Source organism: Nerophis ophidion, linkage group LG12 (genome assembly GCF_033978795.1).
Source record: "Nerophis ophidion isolate RoL-2023_Sa linkage group LG12, RoL_Noph_v1.0, whole genome shotgun sequence".
Lineage (NCBI taxonomy): Eukaryota > Metazoa > Chordata > Actinopteri > Syngnathiformes > Syngnathidae > Nerophis > Nerophis ophidion.
The window spans coordinates 23,946,044-23,965,228 of NC_084622.1; the positions used below are offsets into that span (position 1 = coordinate 23,946,044).

At 42.6% G+C, this 19,185-nt stretch overlaps 1 protein-coding gene across 3 annotated transcripts in view; it reads right to left on the reverse strand.

Annotated features, from left to right (window-relative positions):
• dennd4a (DENN/MADD domain containing 4A) overlaps positions 1-19,185 on the reverse strand; it is a 68,724-nt gene that overhangs the window by 28 nt on the left and 49,511 nt on the right. For all 3 annotated transcript variants that reach the window (XM_061917125.1, XM_061917123.1, XM_061917124.1), the window contains 11 exons: positions 18,058-18,180; positions 17,876-17,986; positions 16,740-17,497; positions 16,443-16,659; positions 15,064-15,155; positions 14,809-14,984; positions 14,406-14,706; positions 10,756-10,873; positions 10,041-10,203; positions 9,902-9,966; positions 1-766 (listed from right to left, as the gene is read on the reverse strand). The exon at positions 1-766 is cut by the window's left edge and continues 28 nt beyond it. In XM_061917125.1, coding sequence (XP_061773109.1) covers positions 630-766; positions 9,902-9,966; positions 10,041-10,203; positions 10,756-10,873; positions 14,406-14,706; positions 14,809-14,984; positions 15,064-15,155; positions 16,443-16,659; positions 16,740-17,497; positions 17,876-17,986; positions 18,058-18,180 — 2,261 coding nt within the window. In that variant the 3' untranslated portion in view covers positions 1-629. The remainder of the gene's footprint in view (positions 767-9,901; positions 9,967-10,040; positions 10,204-10,755; positions 10,874-14,405; positions 14,707-14,808; positions 14,985-15,063; positions 15,156-16,442; positions 16,660-16,739; positions 17,498-17,875; positions 17,987-18,057; positions 18,181-19,185) is intronic.

Sequence of the window (19,185 nt, forward strand, 5' to 3'; positions counted from 1 at the left end):
ATGTATCTATGTATGTGTATTTATAATATATGTATATATGTATGTGTATTTATAATATATATATATATGTGTATGTATAATACACCAAGCGCACATGCACACAAATAGATAGCCTGGCCCCTGGACAGAGTCAAAAGGTTTGGGGACCCCTTAGTGTCTTCAGGTGTATACACAGCGGGCATAACGAAAAATGTATTTGCTTGTGGTAAACTGCACATTAAAACAATACAACATTTAATCTGTCCATCTTTGGCCGCTCGGCCAATGCAAAGAGCGTATCTTGTCAAAGTGCTATAAAAACAAGAATGTCTGAAAGCTGTTTGTTCTACACACTCAACAATAGTCGGGTCACCAGGACCTTTTAGACAATGTGTTATAATACACGTTCTTTTAGACACATTTTACAAAACAAATTCATAAAAAATGTATGCTAACTGTACAAACAGTTGACTTGTGGATATAGTGAAAATGCAGTGGAAACTAAGTCCTCCATAGTTAGTCACTACTGCGCACCTACAGTAACAGGGAGTCATCAGGCAGTCTTCATTTTCCAGTTGTGCTTTAAAAAAGCTCAGGTGAGCTGGTCCTGAGTCTGAAGTCTAAAAACAAATTTTAAAAAAATATGTGATTTACAGACCAGGCTCCCCAAAAGTCCTCCTGCACTCCATGACCCCCGCTCCAGGGGGGCGGTCACAGTTGTGTGTCAGTTTGACCTGGCTGGGGGTGAGGCGGTCATAGGCCAGCTTGTATTCCCGGTCAAAGGCATCTGCAATGAAAGAAGTAATAAAACCTTAAGTCTTAACTCCAGAACCAAAGACCTAAGGATTTACCCCACAGGTGTTCTCTTGTACTTAGTAATGCCTACGTAGAAGAATGCAAGTCATGGCAACACAAAAAAGAAATAAAATTAACTCTGACTACATTAGCTCTTATTTCACAGTTACCTAAAAAAGATGTCCAGAGGTAAGACTCCCCTCAAAATAGACACAGTAGTGATTTTAGTCTAGTATTCTTTTCAGCACAATTTGGAACTTTTTGCACAAAAATGTAAGCAGCTCTGCCTCAGTCTGCTGACGTCACTTACAGAAGAAGCAATTTCATATTGTGTAGTATGTGTTCTGGTAGCATCTTCATCAAGAATCACGTTATATTTGTGCAGAATTTAAAGGAGTGATGAAATATATCTGCCAGATGCATTGTTGTAGATTGTAGCAATACAACTAAAGAAGGGGCCAGCCTGCATACATTTCCAAATGATGGTAATATGAGGAAAGTAGACCTCTCCACTCAAATTGAATACTACAAAATAGGACAGACCACACAAGAGTGTAATTTGCAGCAGATATTTGTCTGACTTCGAAGAAGGAAGGTTTTGGTCTGAGTTTGGATTAAAAACACGTAAAAGACTCAAGCTAAATGCAATCCTGAAAATCAGGAGCACCCTCGAGAGGAGAAAGACTGAGTCAGAACTTGTGGAAAAACATAAGGAAGGAGACCTGGTGATCAAGAAAAGAAGGTAAACCGCTAGTATGCTAGTTTGTGTCCTCTTCTACTGATGTTTTCCGATGCTTTCTCGTGATTCTTTGAGATTTATTTTTGCTCATAAGGTTAACCATAACCATCATTGACCAAGGCGACAAAAATATGCAATTAAGTGATCAAAATAATAGTTTTACATGCCTTAATCCAAATTGGCTCCAGTTCTATAGATCACGTCACACCAAGGGGGGGCGGGCATATCGAGTATGTTGAGGGAAAGGGGGCGTTCCAAGGAAAGTTAGTAGAAACTGTGGAGAATATATATTTATATATGCAGGAGTTACTTTTTTATTTTTATTTATAGTCATATTTGAAAACAGCTAGTGTTTTTCCATTTGTTCTCTTTCTGTTTGTCTGCAAGTAAACTGTGTGTTAACCTTAAAGCTTTGGAATGTAGGAAGTTGGAGTACTCCCTAAATATCTTATCTTTAGTTGAACAATGAACCTGTATGTCTCATCTGGGGAGGGAGGTGGCTGTTTGCGTATTCAAGAAGTAGTCTCTTCCCTTTTGAGTTTTAGATCAACTTGGGCGCTGCGATTAAAAGGTGTTGTTCATGGATTGGTCTCCCGAAGCTTTGGAATAAAATTTCAGAAGACCTACTCTGTCTGGGATTCATTTAGAATCAGCTTAAGTGTCATTGAAAGAACTTGGAGGTGACTAGCAGTTAAACTTCCCAGCAAGAGGAACACCTGGTCCGAACGCAACAAAACCTATCTACCAATTTCTCAAAAACAAACTGATATCATAGGAAATGACTACCAGATTCATTTTCAGGAGCAAAAAAAACACCTGAAGAAAACTTGTTATCTGGACGCAAATGTGATGTGTGATGTAAAAAAACCCCATCTATATTGGTTGCTAAGGGTGGCAAAATCGATAAAAATAATAAGAGGGCTTGTCACTTTTTGTCAAAGTAATGTTGTGTCGTAAACTATTAAACACATTCTGTTGATTGTATGGATATATAAATATTGATTGTTGATTAAGTCTCTTAAAACAAAAAGTAGTGCACCAGGCTGCAACCAGCAGAGGCGCTGTTGATTTAGTCTCAACCAGAGTTTTGTATAGAGAGAGTATGGCCAACTAAACAGGCGCCATCCTTGCTACCAAGGATGTGTGTGGCAATCGCTGTCATTTGACGTTAGTTTTTCTGACAAAATTAAACAAAATAATACATCTATATATAGTTCCAAACATACTCCAGCCATACTTGCCAACCCTCCCGATTTTCCCGGGAGACTCCCAAAATTCAGTGCCCCTCCCGAAATTCTCCCGGGGCAACCATTCTACCGATTTCCACCCGGACAACAATATTGGGGGCGTGCTTAAAAGGCACAGCCTTTGGCGTCCTCTACAACCTGTCGTTGTGTCCGCTTTTCCTCCATACAAACAGCGTGCCGGCCCAGTCACATAATATATGCGGCTTTTACACACACATAAGTGAAAGCAAGGCATACACGATCAACAGCCATACAGGTCACAGTGAGGGTGGCCGTATAAACAACTAAGAATTTTACAAATATGCGCCACAATGTGAACCCACACCAAACAAGAATGACTAACACATTTCGGGAGAAAATCCGCACCGTAACACAATATAAACACAACAGAACAAATACCCAGAACCCCTTGTAGCACTAACCCCCGCCCATCTCCTGAATTCGGAGGTCTCAAGGTTGGCAAGTATGACTCCAGCTCATACACTTACAATAAAACATGCTTTTATTTTTGGAAAGTACAATTTTGCGGCCGAATTTGACACTCTGTTGCTACATTCTTGTCATGTTTCATAACGAGCAGGCACCAGGTGGTGCAATAAACGTAGAAAATACACAGAACGACTAAAGAACAACCCGTATTACCCTGATTTTGCCAAAATCTTCATTTGCTTTGGGCCAACAGTCACAAAGAAATTATGACTGTTGTGTGAAGTATGTCAACTCCAATGTATTTGTACTCACTGCATGTATTCATGTATTATTGTAACTGTTCTTTTTTGTAACAAGGTAATTGAGTAAGTGTATTTTTGTACTTATTTGTCTATTTTTCTGCACAATAACTCAGATATGGTAAAATTGTCGAGCAACAGAGAATATGGAGTGTTTTTTGGTCCACAATACATTTTACTTTATTCATACTAATGTGTTTCTTGCCACCTTGTTGTGTATTTGTTAATGACAGTTTCTGTTCACTTTCTCATCTATTATTACACCTATTCTTTTTTTCCTCATTCAATGTTTGTTTATTTATAGTGTTTGACTTTCTCTTCTTCTGCTACCAAATAGCATTATTTTAATCTGTTTTTGTCAAACTCTCGCTTAAATGTATTCATTTCTTCTGTTATTATTGGTATTATCTTTTATGAGCTATCCTGAACAAAAGCAGACGTTGTGTTGTGTGTTTACCTGACACACGACACACAGCTCTCCAGTGTTGATGGCAAATCTTCACTTTCTATACTTTGTGTGGAAAGCAATGTAAAACCTTTCTACAATTTCTTGCGGGTGGAGCAGCCCCATGCTGCACAACAGGCAGTTTTTACATGCCTAAAAACTAACGAGGATTGGATTGGCTCTAATTTGGTAGTAGTCATGGCACCCTGTTCAGTAAATGTCTTCTGACCAATCATAGAGGAGATCGCCTGAAACCCTGTTGGCCGTACTATCTTTAATGCAGTAATCAAATCATACTCTCTCCCTAAAATATTCTTAAAGTGGAACTGCACTTTTGGGGGGAATTTTGACTATTGTTCACAATCATTATGAAAGACGAGACAAAGGATGTATTATTTTTTTGCATTCTAAATATCAAATAAATGTGATCAAAAGTCAGCTTACAATGGAGCCTATGGGAGTTGCCCTATTCCGCCTATGAAGCCCTTAAAAAACATCCAAACACCTCCTGTAAGGTATTATATACATGATGTAAGTATATATGTAATGTAGTAACGGGCATATTAAATATTAATGTATTTTTCTCATTTAAAGCATACGACGACATTCGCCCCCAGTTGACCAGTTTGCCGGAATACGTCCTCGTCCTTCTACTTTCAAGTTGAGAGGCATGAATTATGATCCACAATAAAGTTTGATGAGCAGGGTAGCAGCTGATCAGTTGATTATGTTGACATTGGCACGCAAGCTTGTGATTATAACAAATAGTTTGCCTGTGTTAGCGCTTATAACAATATCAATATCACAAAACCTAAATGCAGTATTTTTTGCAGTTTTTGGATGGTTGATGGTTTGATGGGCGGAATAGAGGACCTCCCTCTGGCTCTGCTTGAAGCGGACTTATATTTACATTTATTTATGAGTTAGATTGCATTTAAAAAATACATCTGTCATGTCTTTTATAATGATTGTGAACGACACCAAAGACTGTGTGTGACAATCATTGGTAATTTAAAGGCCTACTGAAATGAGATTTTTTTTATTCAAACGGGGATAGCAGGTCCATTCTATGTGTCATCCTTGATCATTTCGCGATATTGCCATATTTTTGCTGAAAGGATTTAGTAGAGAACATCCACGATAAAGTTTGCAACTTTCGCTCCTAAGACAAAAGCCCTGCCTCTACCGGAAGTCGCAGAAGATGACGTCACATGTTGATGGCTCCTCACATATTCACATTGATTTGAATGGGAGCCTCTAACAAAAAGTGCTATTCGGACCGAGAAAACGACAATTTCCCCATTAATTTGAGCGAGGACGAAATATTTGTGTTTGAGGATATTGATAGCAACGGACTAGAAAAAAGAAAAAAACGCGATTGCATTGGGACGGATTGCGATGTTTTTAGACACATTTACTAGGACAATTCTGGGAAATCCCTTATCTTTCTATTTTGTTGCTAGTGTTTTAGTGAGTTTAATAGTACCTGTTATTCGGAGGTGTCTCCAAGGGTGTGTTGACGCGCAGTGTCTCAGGGGAGTCGACGGCAGCTATGGACGGCACAAGCTCAGCTGATCTCCGGTAAGAAGCGACTTTTTACCACTATTTTCTCACCAAAACCTGCTGGTTGACATTCCGTCGTGATTCATGTTCGCTTGACCGCGCTCTGATCCATAGTAAAGTTTCACCTCCAAGGAATAACCGTGTGTTTGTGTGGCCAAAGGCTAAAGCTTCCCAACTCCATCTTTCTACTTTGATTTCTCAAATATTAATTGAACAAATTGCAAAAGATTCAGCAACACAGATCTCCAAAATACTGTGTAATTATGCGGTTAAAGCAGACGACTTTTAGCTGTGTGTGTGCGCAGCGCTCATATCTCCTTAAAACCTGTGACGTCTTGCGTACACGTCATCATTACACAACGTTTTCAAGACGAAACTCCCGGGAAATTTAAAATTGCAATTTAGTAAACTAAGAAGCCGTATTGGCATGTGTTGCAATTATAATAATTCATCATTGATATATAAACTATCAGACTGCGTGGTGGGTAGTAGTGGGTTTCAGTAGGCCTTTAACTTTAACTTTTAATATGCAAAAAAATTAAAAAGTGCAGTACCCCGTCAAGCACCTTGAATAATTTAGTTTGTTTAGTTGTAAAAAAAAAAAAAAAAATGCCGAGTGCGACAAATCCAATGTCAAGTGGCCAGAATATGAGTATCCATCCATCCATCATCTTCCGCTTATCCGAGGTCGGGTCGCGGGGGCAGCAGCCTAAGCAGGGAAGCCCAGACTTCCCTATCTCCAGCCACTTCGTCTAGCTCTTCCCGGGGGATCCCGAGGCGTTCCCAGGCCAGCCGGGAGACATAGTCTTCCCAACGTGTCCTGGGTCTTCCCCGTGGCCTCCTACCAGCTGGACGTGCCCTAAACACATCCCTAGGGAGGCGTTCGGGTGGCATCCTGACCAGATGCCCGAACCACCTCATCTGGCTCCTCTCGATGTGGAGGAGCAGCGGCTTTACGTTGAGCTCCTCCCGGATGGCAGAGCTTCTCACCCTATCTCTAAGGGAGAGCCCCGCCACCCGGCGGAGGAAACTCATTTCGGCCGCTTGTACCCGTGATCTTATCCTTTCGGTCATGACCCAAAGCTCATGACCATAGGTGAGGATGGGAACGTAGATCGACCGGTAAATTGAGAGCTTTGCCTTCCGGCTCAGCTCCTTCTTCACCACAACGGATCGATACAACGTCCGCATTACTGAAGACGCCGCACCGATCCGCCTGTCGATCTCACGATCCACTCTTCCCCCACTCGTGAACAAGACTCCTAGGTACTTGAACTCCTCCACTTGGGGCAGGGTCTCCTCCCCAACCCGGAGATGGCACTCCACCCTTTTCCGGGCGAGAACCATGGACTCGGACTTGGAGGTGCTGATTCTCATTCCGGTCGCTTCACACTCTGCTGCGAACCGATCCAGTGAGAGCTGAAGATCCCGGCCAGATGAAGCCATCAGGACTACATCATCTGCAAAAAGCAGAGACCTAATCCCGTGGCCACCAAACCGGAACCCCTCAACGCCTTGGCTGCGCCTAGAAATTCTGTCCATAAAAGTTATGAACAGAATCGGTGACAAAGGACAGCCTTGGCGGAGTCCAACCTTCACTGGAAACGTGTCCGACTTACTGCCAGCAATGCGGACCAAGCTCTGACACTGATCATACAGGGAGCGGACTGCCACAATAAGACATTCCGATACCCCATACTCTCTGAGCACTCCCCACAGGACTTCCCGAGGGACACGGTCGAATGCCTTCTCCAAGTCCACAAAGCACATGTAGACTGGTTGGGCAAACTCCCATGCACCCTCAAGAACCCTGCCGAGAGTATAGAGCTGGTCCACAGTTCCACGACCAGGACGAAAACCACACTGTTCCTCCTGAATCCGAGGTTCGACTATCCGGCGAAGCCTCTTCTCCAGTACACCTGAATAAACCTTACCGGGAAGGCTGAGGAGTGTGATCCCACGATAGTTGGAACACACCCTCCGGTCCCCCTTCTTAAAGAGAGGGACCACCAACCCGGTCTGCCAATCCAGAGGTACCGCCCCCGATGTCCACGCGATGCTGCAGAGTCTTGTCAACCAAGACAGCCCCACAGCATCCAGAGCCTTAAGGAACTCCGGGCGGATCTCATCCACCCCCGGGGCCTTGCCGCCGAGGAGCTTTTTAACTACCTCAGCGACCTCAGCCCCAGAAATAGGAGAGTCCACTACAGATTCCCCAGGCACCGCTTCCTCAAAGAAAGACGTGTTGGTGGGATTGAGGAGGTCTTCGAAGTATTCCCTCCACCGATCCACAACATCCGCAGTCGAAGTCAGCAGAACACCATCCGCACCATACACGGTGTTGATAGTGCACTGCTTCCCCTTCCTGAGGCGCCGTATGGTGGTCCAGAATCGCTTCGAAGCCGTCCGGAAGTCGTTTTCCATGGCTTCCCCGAACTCTTCCCATGTCCGAGTTTTTGCCTCCGCGACCGCTAAAGCTGCACACCGCTTGGCCCGTCGGTACCCGTCCACTGCCTCCGGAGTCCTATGAGCCAAAAGAACCCGATAGGACTCCTTCTTCAGCTTGACGGCATCCCTCACTGCTGGTGTCCACCAACGGGTTCTGGGATTACCGCCACGACAGGCACCAACAACCTTGCGGCCACAGCTCCAATCAGCCGCCTCGACAATAGAGGTTCGGAACATGGTCCACTCGGACTCAATGTCCCGCACCTCCCTCGTGACATGTTCAAAGTTCTCCCGGAGGTGTGAATTGAAACTCTCTCTGACAGGAGACTCTGCCAGACGTTCCCAGCAGACCCTCACAATGCGTTTGGGCCTGCCAGGTCTGTCCGGCATCCTCCCCCACCATCGCAGCCAACTCACCACCAGGTGGTGATCGGTAGAAAGCTCCGCCCCTCTCTTCACCCGAGTGTCCAAAACATAAGGCCGCAAATCCGATGACACAACTACAAAGTCGATCATGGAACTGCGGCCTAGGGTGTCCTGGTGCCAAGTGCACATATGGACACCCTTATGTTTGAACATGGTGTTTGTTATCGACAAACTGTGACGAGCACAAAAGTCCAATAACAAAACACCACTCGGGTTTAGATCCGGGCGACCATTCTTCCCAATCACGCCTCTCCAGGTTTCACTGTCGTTGCCAACATGAGCGTTGAAGTCTCCCAGTAGGACAAGGGAATCACCCGGAGGAGCACTTTCCAGTACTCCCTCGAGTGTACCCAAAAAGGGTGGGTATTCTGAACTGCTGTTTGGTGCGTAAGCACAAACAACAGTCAGGACCCGTCCCCCCACCCGAAGGCGAAGGGAAGCTACCCTCTCGTCCACTGGGTTGAACTCAAACGTACAGGCTTTGAGCCGGGGGGCAACCAGAATTGCCACCCCAGCCCGTCGCCTCTCACTGCCGGCAACGCCAGAGTGGAAGAGGGTCCAGTCCCTCTCGAGAGAACTGGTTCCAGAGCCCTTGCTGTGCGTCGAGGTGAGTCCGACTATATCCAGCCGGAACTTCTCTACCTCGCGCACTAGCTCAGGCTCCTTCCCTCCCAGTGAGGTGACGTTCCACGTCCCAAGAGCTAGCTTCTGTAGCCGAGGATCGGACCGCCAAGTGCCCTGCCTTCGGCTGCCGCCCAGCTCACAATGCACCCGACCTCTATGGCCCCTCCTATGAGTGGTGAGCCCATTGGAGGGATGACCCACGTTGCCTCTTCGGGCTGTGCCCGGCCGGGCCCCATGGGAACAGGCCCGACCACCAGGCGCTCGCCATCGTGCCCCAACTCCGGGCCTGGCTCCAGAGCGGGGCCCCGGTGACCCACGTCCGGGCGAGGGAAATCTGGGTTCATTTCGTTGTAATTCCATAGAAGTCTTTGAGCTGCTCTTTGTCTGATCACTCACCTAGGACCTGTTTGTCTTGGGAGACCCTACCAGGGGGCATGAAAACCCCCAGACAACATAGCTCCTAGGATCATTGGGACACGCAAACTCCTCTACCACGGTAAGGTAGCAGCTCAGAGAGGAGGAATATGAGTATAAATCAATAATATAATAACCAGACATTATTCACTTAAATATGTAAGTTTCCTTCCACTTTGCTTGTGGTTGTTGTTGTTCTAGTACTACAATATTAAAAAGACAATGACTTATTTATTATGAGTCTGTAAGTTTGTTCACATTTTGTGTATCTCCTGGCGACGAAGCCTTCCTTTTCCTTAACACCTAGTGATGCCGAGTGATAATAAACCGTTGAGGTTATCTGTATTAAATGTCTGCTACAGCAGTATGAGGATGGGGAGGGGGGGTGGGGTGGCCCACAGATGACAATGTGCAGTCATGTGAAAGACGACAACACCCCATAGATCAGCCAAGAGTTCATCGAGTTTTTCAGATATCATGTTCTTGGACTCACTGATATTGATGTTGTTCTTGCCCAAAGATACCAGAGCCAGGAATAACAAATCTCTGTACAGGCTCCTATTTGGAGGACAAAAAAACAATCATTTAATACTTTTCATTGGCGTTATTGTCTCCATTTTAGAGTCCCTCACCTCTGTCTTTTAAAGCCCAGTTCAGATCCAAGCAGCTGGATCACGTGACTCATAGGCTGATAGACATCGCTCTTCTTGATGCTTCTAACCAAACTCTGTAGCAGCTCCACAGTGAAGAGCTGTCCTTCCTCGCACAGGCCGCAGCGAACCAGGGAGTTGGCGCCTAACGAGGAAACAAATTCATCCTAATCAGCGACTCCCTCATCTCAAATCACTGCAATCTTAAATGAAGCATTGATGAGGACATTAAGTACAATCATGCATTATATCCTGAATCCATTTTAAGTATCTATTGCAAACATGTTGCCACATCGCCATGGTAACGGGTAATGTAATTCTTTGTTCACTGCTCGCTGTACATATCCTATGAAGTCAGACCTACACTGTTTCAATGCTATAATTGTTGATGACTGAAGTGCTGATATCAACCAAACCTAACCCCTCTGCCCCAAACCCCTCATCATCCCACCCACCGGATTGTAAATAATTCAATGTACATACTCTGATGATTAACTTGTGTAATGACTGTATTATGCTGATAGTATATATTTGTACCATGAATTGATTAACGTAGACCCCGACTTAAACAAGTTAAAAACTTATTCGGGTGTTACCATTTTGGTGGTCACTTGTACGGAATATGTACTGTACTGTGCAATCTACTAATAAAAGTTTCAATCAATCAATCAATCAATCAGCAAATGAAATGACTTACAATGTGTGTTCCACAGAACGTAACAAGGATGGACTTTGTCTCGATGCAGCTTCAGGTTGTCCCACATAATCCTGACAAGAACCTGCTTGCTGTCCTCCGAAGAAACACTCGAAAGTGTCTGCAGGCACAACAAGTAAGAAGGTCAACATTTTCTTATCTTAATGGTTGAACAACTTATTACAGGGGTGTCCAAAATGTTGTACAGAGGCCATTTGCGGCCAGCGGCTTGTTTTTAATTGGCCCGCGACACATTCCACTGACAAAATAAACACATCACAGTTATGAATATTACATAAAAAACCCAGAGTGGCTCAAAATCTCCCCCACAATGACTTGTGCATTTTACAGTATATGGTCGGAATATTTTTGTGCGTCCTGTCATCATGGACACGTCTATACATTTCTTGCAAGAAATGTAAGTTAAGACTTTAAAAAGGTTTTAGTTGGTGGTAGGGCTGGGCGATATGGCCTTTTTTACTATCTCAATATTTTTAGGCCGTGTCGCGATACACAATATAAATCTCGATATTTTGCCTTAGCCTTGAATTAAAACTTGATGCATATAATCACAGCAGTATGATGATTTTATGTGTCTACATTACAACATTCTTGTACATACTGCAAATAATATATGCTCATTTTAAACTTTCATGCAGAGAAGGAAATCACAACTAAGTCAATTGACCAAAACTGTATTTATTAAACAGTTATTAAGCAGTGGCACAAATATTCATGTCATTTCCGAAACCGAAAGTGCAAGATTGTCAGAGACATTTTAAAATAAGCTATTAGTGCACTTTTGTGCATGATGTCACTAAGATGACCTATCAAAACAACACTAAATTAAAGTGCACTTTTTGTACAGAACTCCACTACAAAAGTTTAAAACAAATAAAGTGCACTTTTGTGCATAAAGTCACACAAGATATTTCAATAAATGTAAAAAAAAATTAGCTGCATAATAGGAAATCAAATATTGTTCGTCCTTTGCTATGTTGGTAGGTTACTGCGGACCTCATCTCCTTTTGTTGTTGATTATTTTTTTCATACGGTTTTGATCTGGAAATGTTTGCCTTGGCATTTTGATGGTGTGGGCGTGTGGCACCGAATGGAGATGTTGACTTGCGGAGTAAGCACTCTTCAATCTTTGGCAGGTCACTTTTCAAATGATGCCACCTATTAGCAGAAATGCTACTTTTTGTAGCAACGCTTTTGCACCACACTTGACAAATTACGGTTGTCTGTTTGTCATATTCCAACTTGAAGCCAAACCTCCGCCATACGATGGACCCCCTGCTGGTTTTCTTGGGAATTAATTCCTCCTTCATTTGTTACCAGATTTGCACCTTCTTTCTCTCTTATTACCACACGCACGGCTCCACTAGCATCACAGCTAACATTATCCATGCTGCTACCTCTCTGCTCCGCGAGGGCGTAGATGTATGTGAAGTATGTAAGAAAGTGCGTTTGCTGTCTGTGAGAAGGACAGACAAGAAAAAGTGGGACGAGCCTGTAGCGATATAGTCATTTTCTATATCGCACCGAGACAACCCCACGATATATCGAGTATATCAATATATCGCCCAGCCCTAGTTGGTGGCCTATTATTCGTCATTATTATGAACATTATTGTATTAGAGCTGTCAAATGATTAATTCATCATACATTGTGGAATTTGGCTTAATCATGATTAATCATAGGTAATTACTCATTTGCATATTTAAAAGACGCCAACATTTGTACATACAAAGCGTGTCATTTATTTACAAAACATTTGGTAACAGTTTTATCTAAGTTTTTACAGGCTGTATTTTGGAATTAAATTTGCCAGCGAGCACACCAGTCAGACTCTCCTCACTCATTTTTGTACTGACGTATGATTGATCTGAACACTGACTGTGTAAGGTAAAAGAGCTTGTACAGGAAAAATAAATTGCATAATTATTCTAAGTGTGTCCAAGGATTAATGCAATAATTTTTTTAGATTAATCACATGAGTTAACTCGTTATATTTGGCAGCATTATATTAGATTTAGCTGGTGACGGGCACGTTAGTTGTTGCTATCGATTAACGCCCTAGTATTCCGCTAGCAATTAGTGCGCTAGTTGTCATTGAGTGATTGGCGCATTAGTTGCCAGCTAGCAATTAGCACTCTAGTTTCTGTGAATCTATGGACACAGCATGGACGATTCAATTCAATTCTTGGGTGTAAGGATTTGATTCAGGGTCGATTCTATTCAAAATAAATACGTTTTAATAACATCGGGTGCCAGTTCTATGACTAACGGCATTCCTCCATAAAATAGATAAACAGCTGTGATCAATTTCGATATTACTTAAAAGAAAACTGGTTTTGTTTAAAAAAAATTATACTAAAACATTCAATAAAGTTGAATACAAATAAGGCAACAAGAGAAGTATCCCACACTTCTCTACTATAGAATAAATCTGTACAGCTGATATGGACATTGACATCAACAATAAGATTTACCCGAGTTGCTGGACAGGACAGATTTAAAAAAACAACAATTTGTATTTTTTAATCGTTAAGAATTTGTTAGAAAATAATATTTATTGTGTGTGTGTGACACCTCTACCATCTACCGATTAGCAATCTTGTTGTGAGCTAGCGATTGGGGCACTAGTTGTCAGCTAACGATTGGCGCATCAGTTGCCAGCCAGTGATTAGTACTCTAGTTGCCAGCTAGCTATTAGCAAAACAATACTGTTAATGTATGAATATCTTTAGTACTGCACGATAACAAGGTACGCTACCTTTAAAACCAGATTAATGTAAATTACAATCATAATTTCATACAAGATGTAGAATTAAGGGGTCCAAGCACTTTATTTTAATCAGTTTGGGCAAACATTAAAGACCCCTGGCTTGGATATTACAATAACTTGCTTTGTTTGTATAGTGTGACCATCTGTCAAATCAGGTCTCACTTGTGTCATATTTTCTCCATTGGTTTCCTTTTTGGCGCTCCCATCTTAGTTCTACTGCCTGTCAGTCTCCCTGAGCACTTTTGCCCTTCACCTGTCCATAAATGGCAGCCTGGCCACACCTGGCCACGGTTGCCAATAAAGTTTCTATTTATGCCTGCCTTCCCCTCCAATCAGGGCTTGAGGATTTTTTAGTTGTCTAAATGTGTTGTTGTCTAACTCTGTTTCCTGCATGATATGAGATATTTCTTTCATATCCTTTGTTAAAATAATTCAATACTTGTCTTACCTGCACTTTGTCTTCCTGTCTCCTGCATCTTGGGGTCACAATTACCGCAGCCATGCAAGTTTGTGACAGTATAGATGTGGATGTTTTGTTCAGATAATTTAGCATATATTAACTGACCTCCATTGTATTAGTTTTAGTATTGTGACCCCAAAAGGTACAAGCGGTAGAAAATGGATGAATGGATGGATGGATGGATGGATGGATGGATGGATCTTAAAAATGTATCAAAATGGCCTCCACATCCTTAATTTTTTGATGAATGCTGCCCTTGCTACAAAAGGTTTGGACACCCCTGGTTTATTATATAATTTATTTCTGCATTATTACACACACGCGCACACAAGTAATTGCTTATGTTTGTAAAGACGGGACAAGAGCTTGATCTAAAGCAAGTAAAGAAGGCAGAATATTTACCTGATTGCCATGGCAACAGTGTTGGGACCCCAGAATAAGAGCTGGCAGGTTACTGGGCAGCTCCAGCCTTCTAAAGAACCACACAAGGTTCCAGAAGACAATAGGGTGATGGTCCACTACTCCCGGGGAGTAGATGGCCTGGTCTCCTTCGTTCACCAGCAGGCTTTCAAGCTCCTTCCAAAGAACCAGAGGGCTCAGGTAAGGCACCGTCACTGCTGAAGACGTCCCAGCATGTTCTGTTGCAGACACTTTGGTTTCGGATGAATCCTGGTTGGTAACGGGATTAGATTCCTGGGAACATCTGAGGGTGAACACGGTGGATCAGTTCAGTGAGATCGGCAACAGGGATTAAAAAAAAAAGGAGAGAATGTGTGTGTGAAGTGACTGAATGGTCATAACTCGCCTGTTTTGGGGTCTTAGATCTTTGACCTCAACATTGAGGAAAGGCAGAAAAGCCGAGCCGCAGAAGGGACACGTGCTGTTCAGATTGGAATCGTTGGCCGTCCAGCCGGCCATGATTTCCTCCTCATAGACCAGAGAGTCACATGTCTTGCAAAGGGAGCAGCTGGACATCATTACCTGCATCCAAAAAACATCAGAATCAGGACTGGTCAGGCTAAGAAGAGTAAGGAGTATGATATTTATGTTAAAAAATTACCTCTATACTGTAAGTGGCACAGGACTGGAAGCGATTTATGTCGGGGGAGGAATCTGGAGTGTGAGAACTTCGAGAGGGAAGTGCCAAACCACCTGGATGGAATATACAGTATATACAAGAATATTTAAAAAATGGTGCCAAGATAGAACAAACCTCATTTGAATGTATTTTTTAATAATGACCAATAAGCCAAACAAAAATATTGCTCAATAATTGACAGACATGTTTATAAATAGTTGTTATAGTATATAGTGGAGGGCATCACAAACAGAAGTATTTTTAACAAGCCAACTATAACCATGGACGTGTTATTAAATCACTACTTATTTGATCTTGTCTTTAAAAGTATTATCTTTGTTAAGGCAGAATAAATAATTCCATTTAGCAGGTGCAGAGGCATTGAGAAAAGCGCTATATAAATATAATTCACAAAAAAATATAATTCACATTGGAGTTGGGATGTTTTTTATGAAGCCACAAATATTTATGCAATAAAAAAATAGAAACATTGTGCAATGTTAAAATAAAATAATTTAACCATGGAGGTTTGACAATAAGGTGGCTTTAATCAAATTAAGAATGTTAAAGACTACGCGACCCTATCAATAATACGAATTGTTCGTTTCACCTGGATAAAGGCAAACTTAATTTTGAACACTTTAATTAAAGCAGACGTCATAACATCATTAAAGTTTGCCTTTTTAGTTCACCTCTCACCTTTATGTGCAACAACATTTTGGAACAAGAAAGGTCACCATATAACAAATGTATTTGTGGCAGCATAGGAAAAAGTTATGTACAAGTTTCACCTTGGCATTTCATTGCACATAACTGTGGCGCGATTAAAGTTAGAAACAGAAACATCACTGTTTTTTAAAAACAAGAGAGCCTTTACTCCCAGAAAATATTCTACAACTAATAGTGTAATCATAATGATGCATTATTTTGATCTGTATTATCCATTAATGATAATACTATGACTATCAGTTAACCTCTATTTTGGTGCTATGCCCATGTGCAGGTTTTTCTAAACTAGTGTGTGTGTGATGTGGAAGAGCCGGCACAATTACTCAGCACCTCTGCCAACTGGCCTAGTTTCCCATAAATATACCACTTTAAAAGAAAGCACTACAGTACAACCATGTGTCCAATTTAAGTGGTTTATTGTGAAAAAACACACACACACACACACACACACACACGCACACACGCACACACGCACACACGCACACACGCACACACGCACACACACACACACACACACACACACACACACACACACACACACACACACACACACACAATGCTGTCTTTTATGTCAGTGAGGCTGCAGGCTGTGTTTAATGATGCAGGAATGGTTTCAAAGATGTGTAACTAACCAGAGAATGAGTTGTGTCGGAACACCCTGCCTGGGGAGATGGGGCTGCTCAGGTGGGTGTGGCCCGCAATGGGGCTCCTCCTGAGTCGCGCCGTGCCGATGTGCTGCGGGGACGTGAAGCAGTCTGCATCCAAACAGGAGTCGTTATCAAGAAGCGAAGAGCAGTCCACCTCCCCTGAGGTGAGCGAGGACACGCTGACGCGATCACAGTTTGAGTCCTGCAGGTGTGATGGAAGACGAAACGGTGGTCGGGGGGAAATACCTCATTGGAAGGTCTGAGTGTGTTAGTGGTACTGACCAGTGTTAATGATGTCTGAGAGGACAGGCGGGAGTAGAGGCGGCTTGCCTTCTCTGCGACACCTTTGCCTGCTAAGAGGACGCTACTCTTGAAGCTGTCCAGAGTGGGTGTGAAGAGGGAATCCATAGAGAAGGAAGAGGAAGAGGGAGTGGGGGATGAGGGTAACACTAAAGAAGAAGGCCTCTCCCTGCCTTTATTAGACACACCGAGAGGGAGAGATGGTGACGTCCTGAGCCGCTCTCGAGATTTGACGGGCAACGTGAGGTGCGTGTTTGAGCGGATCAGGACAGGGGGTCGGGCGGACTGTGAAGAGGGACTTGATAGGCTCTGCAGGTCCACACTTGGAGCGCGGCTCCTCAGAGGGCTGTTTTTATTGTTCATATACAGCTGAATCTCGTCTGCCAGCTCACGCCGTTGAGTAGGTGTGCTCCCACTCTCCTGACTCTGTTCCTGCACCGTCGCCATTAGCGAAAGTGGATCAAAGCCCGTTTCAATATCTGTCCGACCAGCCATACCAATGCAACAGCTCGTGCTTTGTCTTCTCCGGTTCTGTTCAACACCACTCTCTGACTTCTCCTCCTCCAACCCGCCCAGTTTGTCAGCAGCAAGGTGATGCTGCTTGGTGGAGCTGGGCTGCGGCACAGTGAGTTTAAGTGCTGGCGATCTAACTGGCAAGTCGAGAGACTTTGGCCTCTCTCTGTGAGTCATAGCTCCATTTGGCATGAACGCTGGACTGGAAACCAAAATGTCAGCATTGCCTGTAAGAGAAACACATGTTATTTTTCTAAACACACCCTGGAGGATGTCAGCTGCACGCAATGATATTAGCACAACTAAATAGGGATGACATAGCCATAGAATCATCACAGCTTTTCTGTCTATGATCTGTAAACTACACTTTTTGTTTTTCACTGACATATGCGTGACAAATCCAATTACATATGCAACCATCTTGTTACATAAGACTAATCCATTACTGCAGTGTGTTTTTTGCAAGAGACACTAAAAGAAGACATTACATTACAGTACGCCCACACTGGAACATTTGCCTCGCTGGTAAGTTTGGTGATTTATTCCGCTGTAATGGTCACTAACTGAGATTTAATGAGTCATAACTTACTGTAATCATAACTTACTGTGTTCCTTTGCTCCTTTGTCCTCTACCACAGGAGTGTTTTCACTTTCTCTGCAAAACATCTTCTCCTCCTCCTTAGACAAGGAATCATAGCCTTGGTCCGACTGTCCACCTGAAAGACAGTTCATATGCTATTATTATTTAATTTTTTTAAACCGTAAAGTTAATGCGGAGTCTGCTTACTTGTGCTAAATGCATCATCGCTGGAATCCATTTTGTTGAAGTCTGCGTCGATGGAATTGCGCTCAGCAGAGTCATTAGCACTGTCCAAACTGCCATGGCTGACTGTGTCGAGGTCACTGCCATCTGGGGGGGAAGTGACATTGCAATTATTCTCCTTGTTTTCATTAGTGTTGCAATACAGGATAAAATAATGACATTACTTGCCCCTGCATGATATTTACTGTATCTGCCATTCAGGTTTGTCATATATGTGTGAATTCTTCATACATGCCATTAACAGTTGTTTTGAATTTGCTTACTATTGAGATATTTGTCAGTTAAATCAAGGGTCAAATGTACATTACACAACATTGCTGTGACAATCACAGCAGTTATAAAAAGTACCAAATAGGTTTTTCCCATTGTTTTTTTCATTGATTGATTGATTGATGGGGTCCTTTTTTTCAATGACATTTTATTACCAAAAAAAAATGTGGTTATGGTTAGGGTATTATCTTATTTTGAACATACATACACTAACAATATTGTACATCACATATTTCCAGTTTTTCATTACAACATGTCCGAAAGAAGTAGGAATTTAATCCGACCCCATACATAGCAATTTCTAACACATTTGTTTGTATTCAATCTGGAGCACAAACTGTGGATCAATAAAAACAAAAAACAAAAACAAACATTAAAAATAAGATTTTTTTATAAATTAATAGTTAAAGGGAAACTGCACTTTTTTTAACCTCTTGTTCACATTCATTATGAGAGACATGACAATGGATGTTTTTGTTGTTGCAAATATTAAATAAATGCGATCAAAAGTTTGCTTACAATGGAGCCTATGGGAGCCGCTCTATTCTGCGGATAAACCCCTAAAAAACATCCAAACACCTCCTCTAAGGTTTTATTATTTATTTACTGATTATTACTCACTGCAGACTTTATGAGAGGCAACAAACATAATAAAACTTAATTTACTGTACAATGTCTGCTCTCATTAGGATGCCAACTGTTAGGATGGTCATATATTCCCATATTGGTGAAAAATAACACATAATCCTCACAAAGAAACGGGTTAAGGGGCTTGTGGACCGAGCGTCTTTTCATGTCTTTCTCGCCATTTTTGCTTCCCCT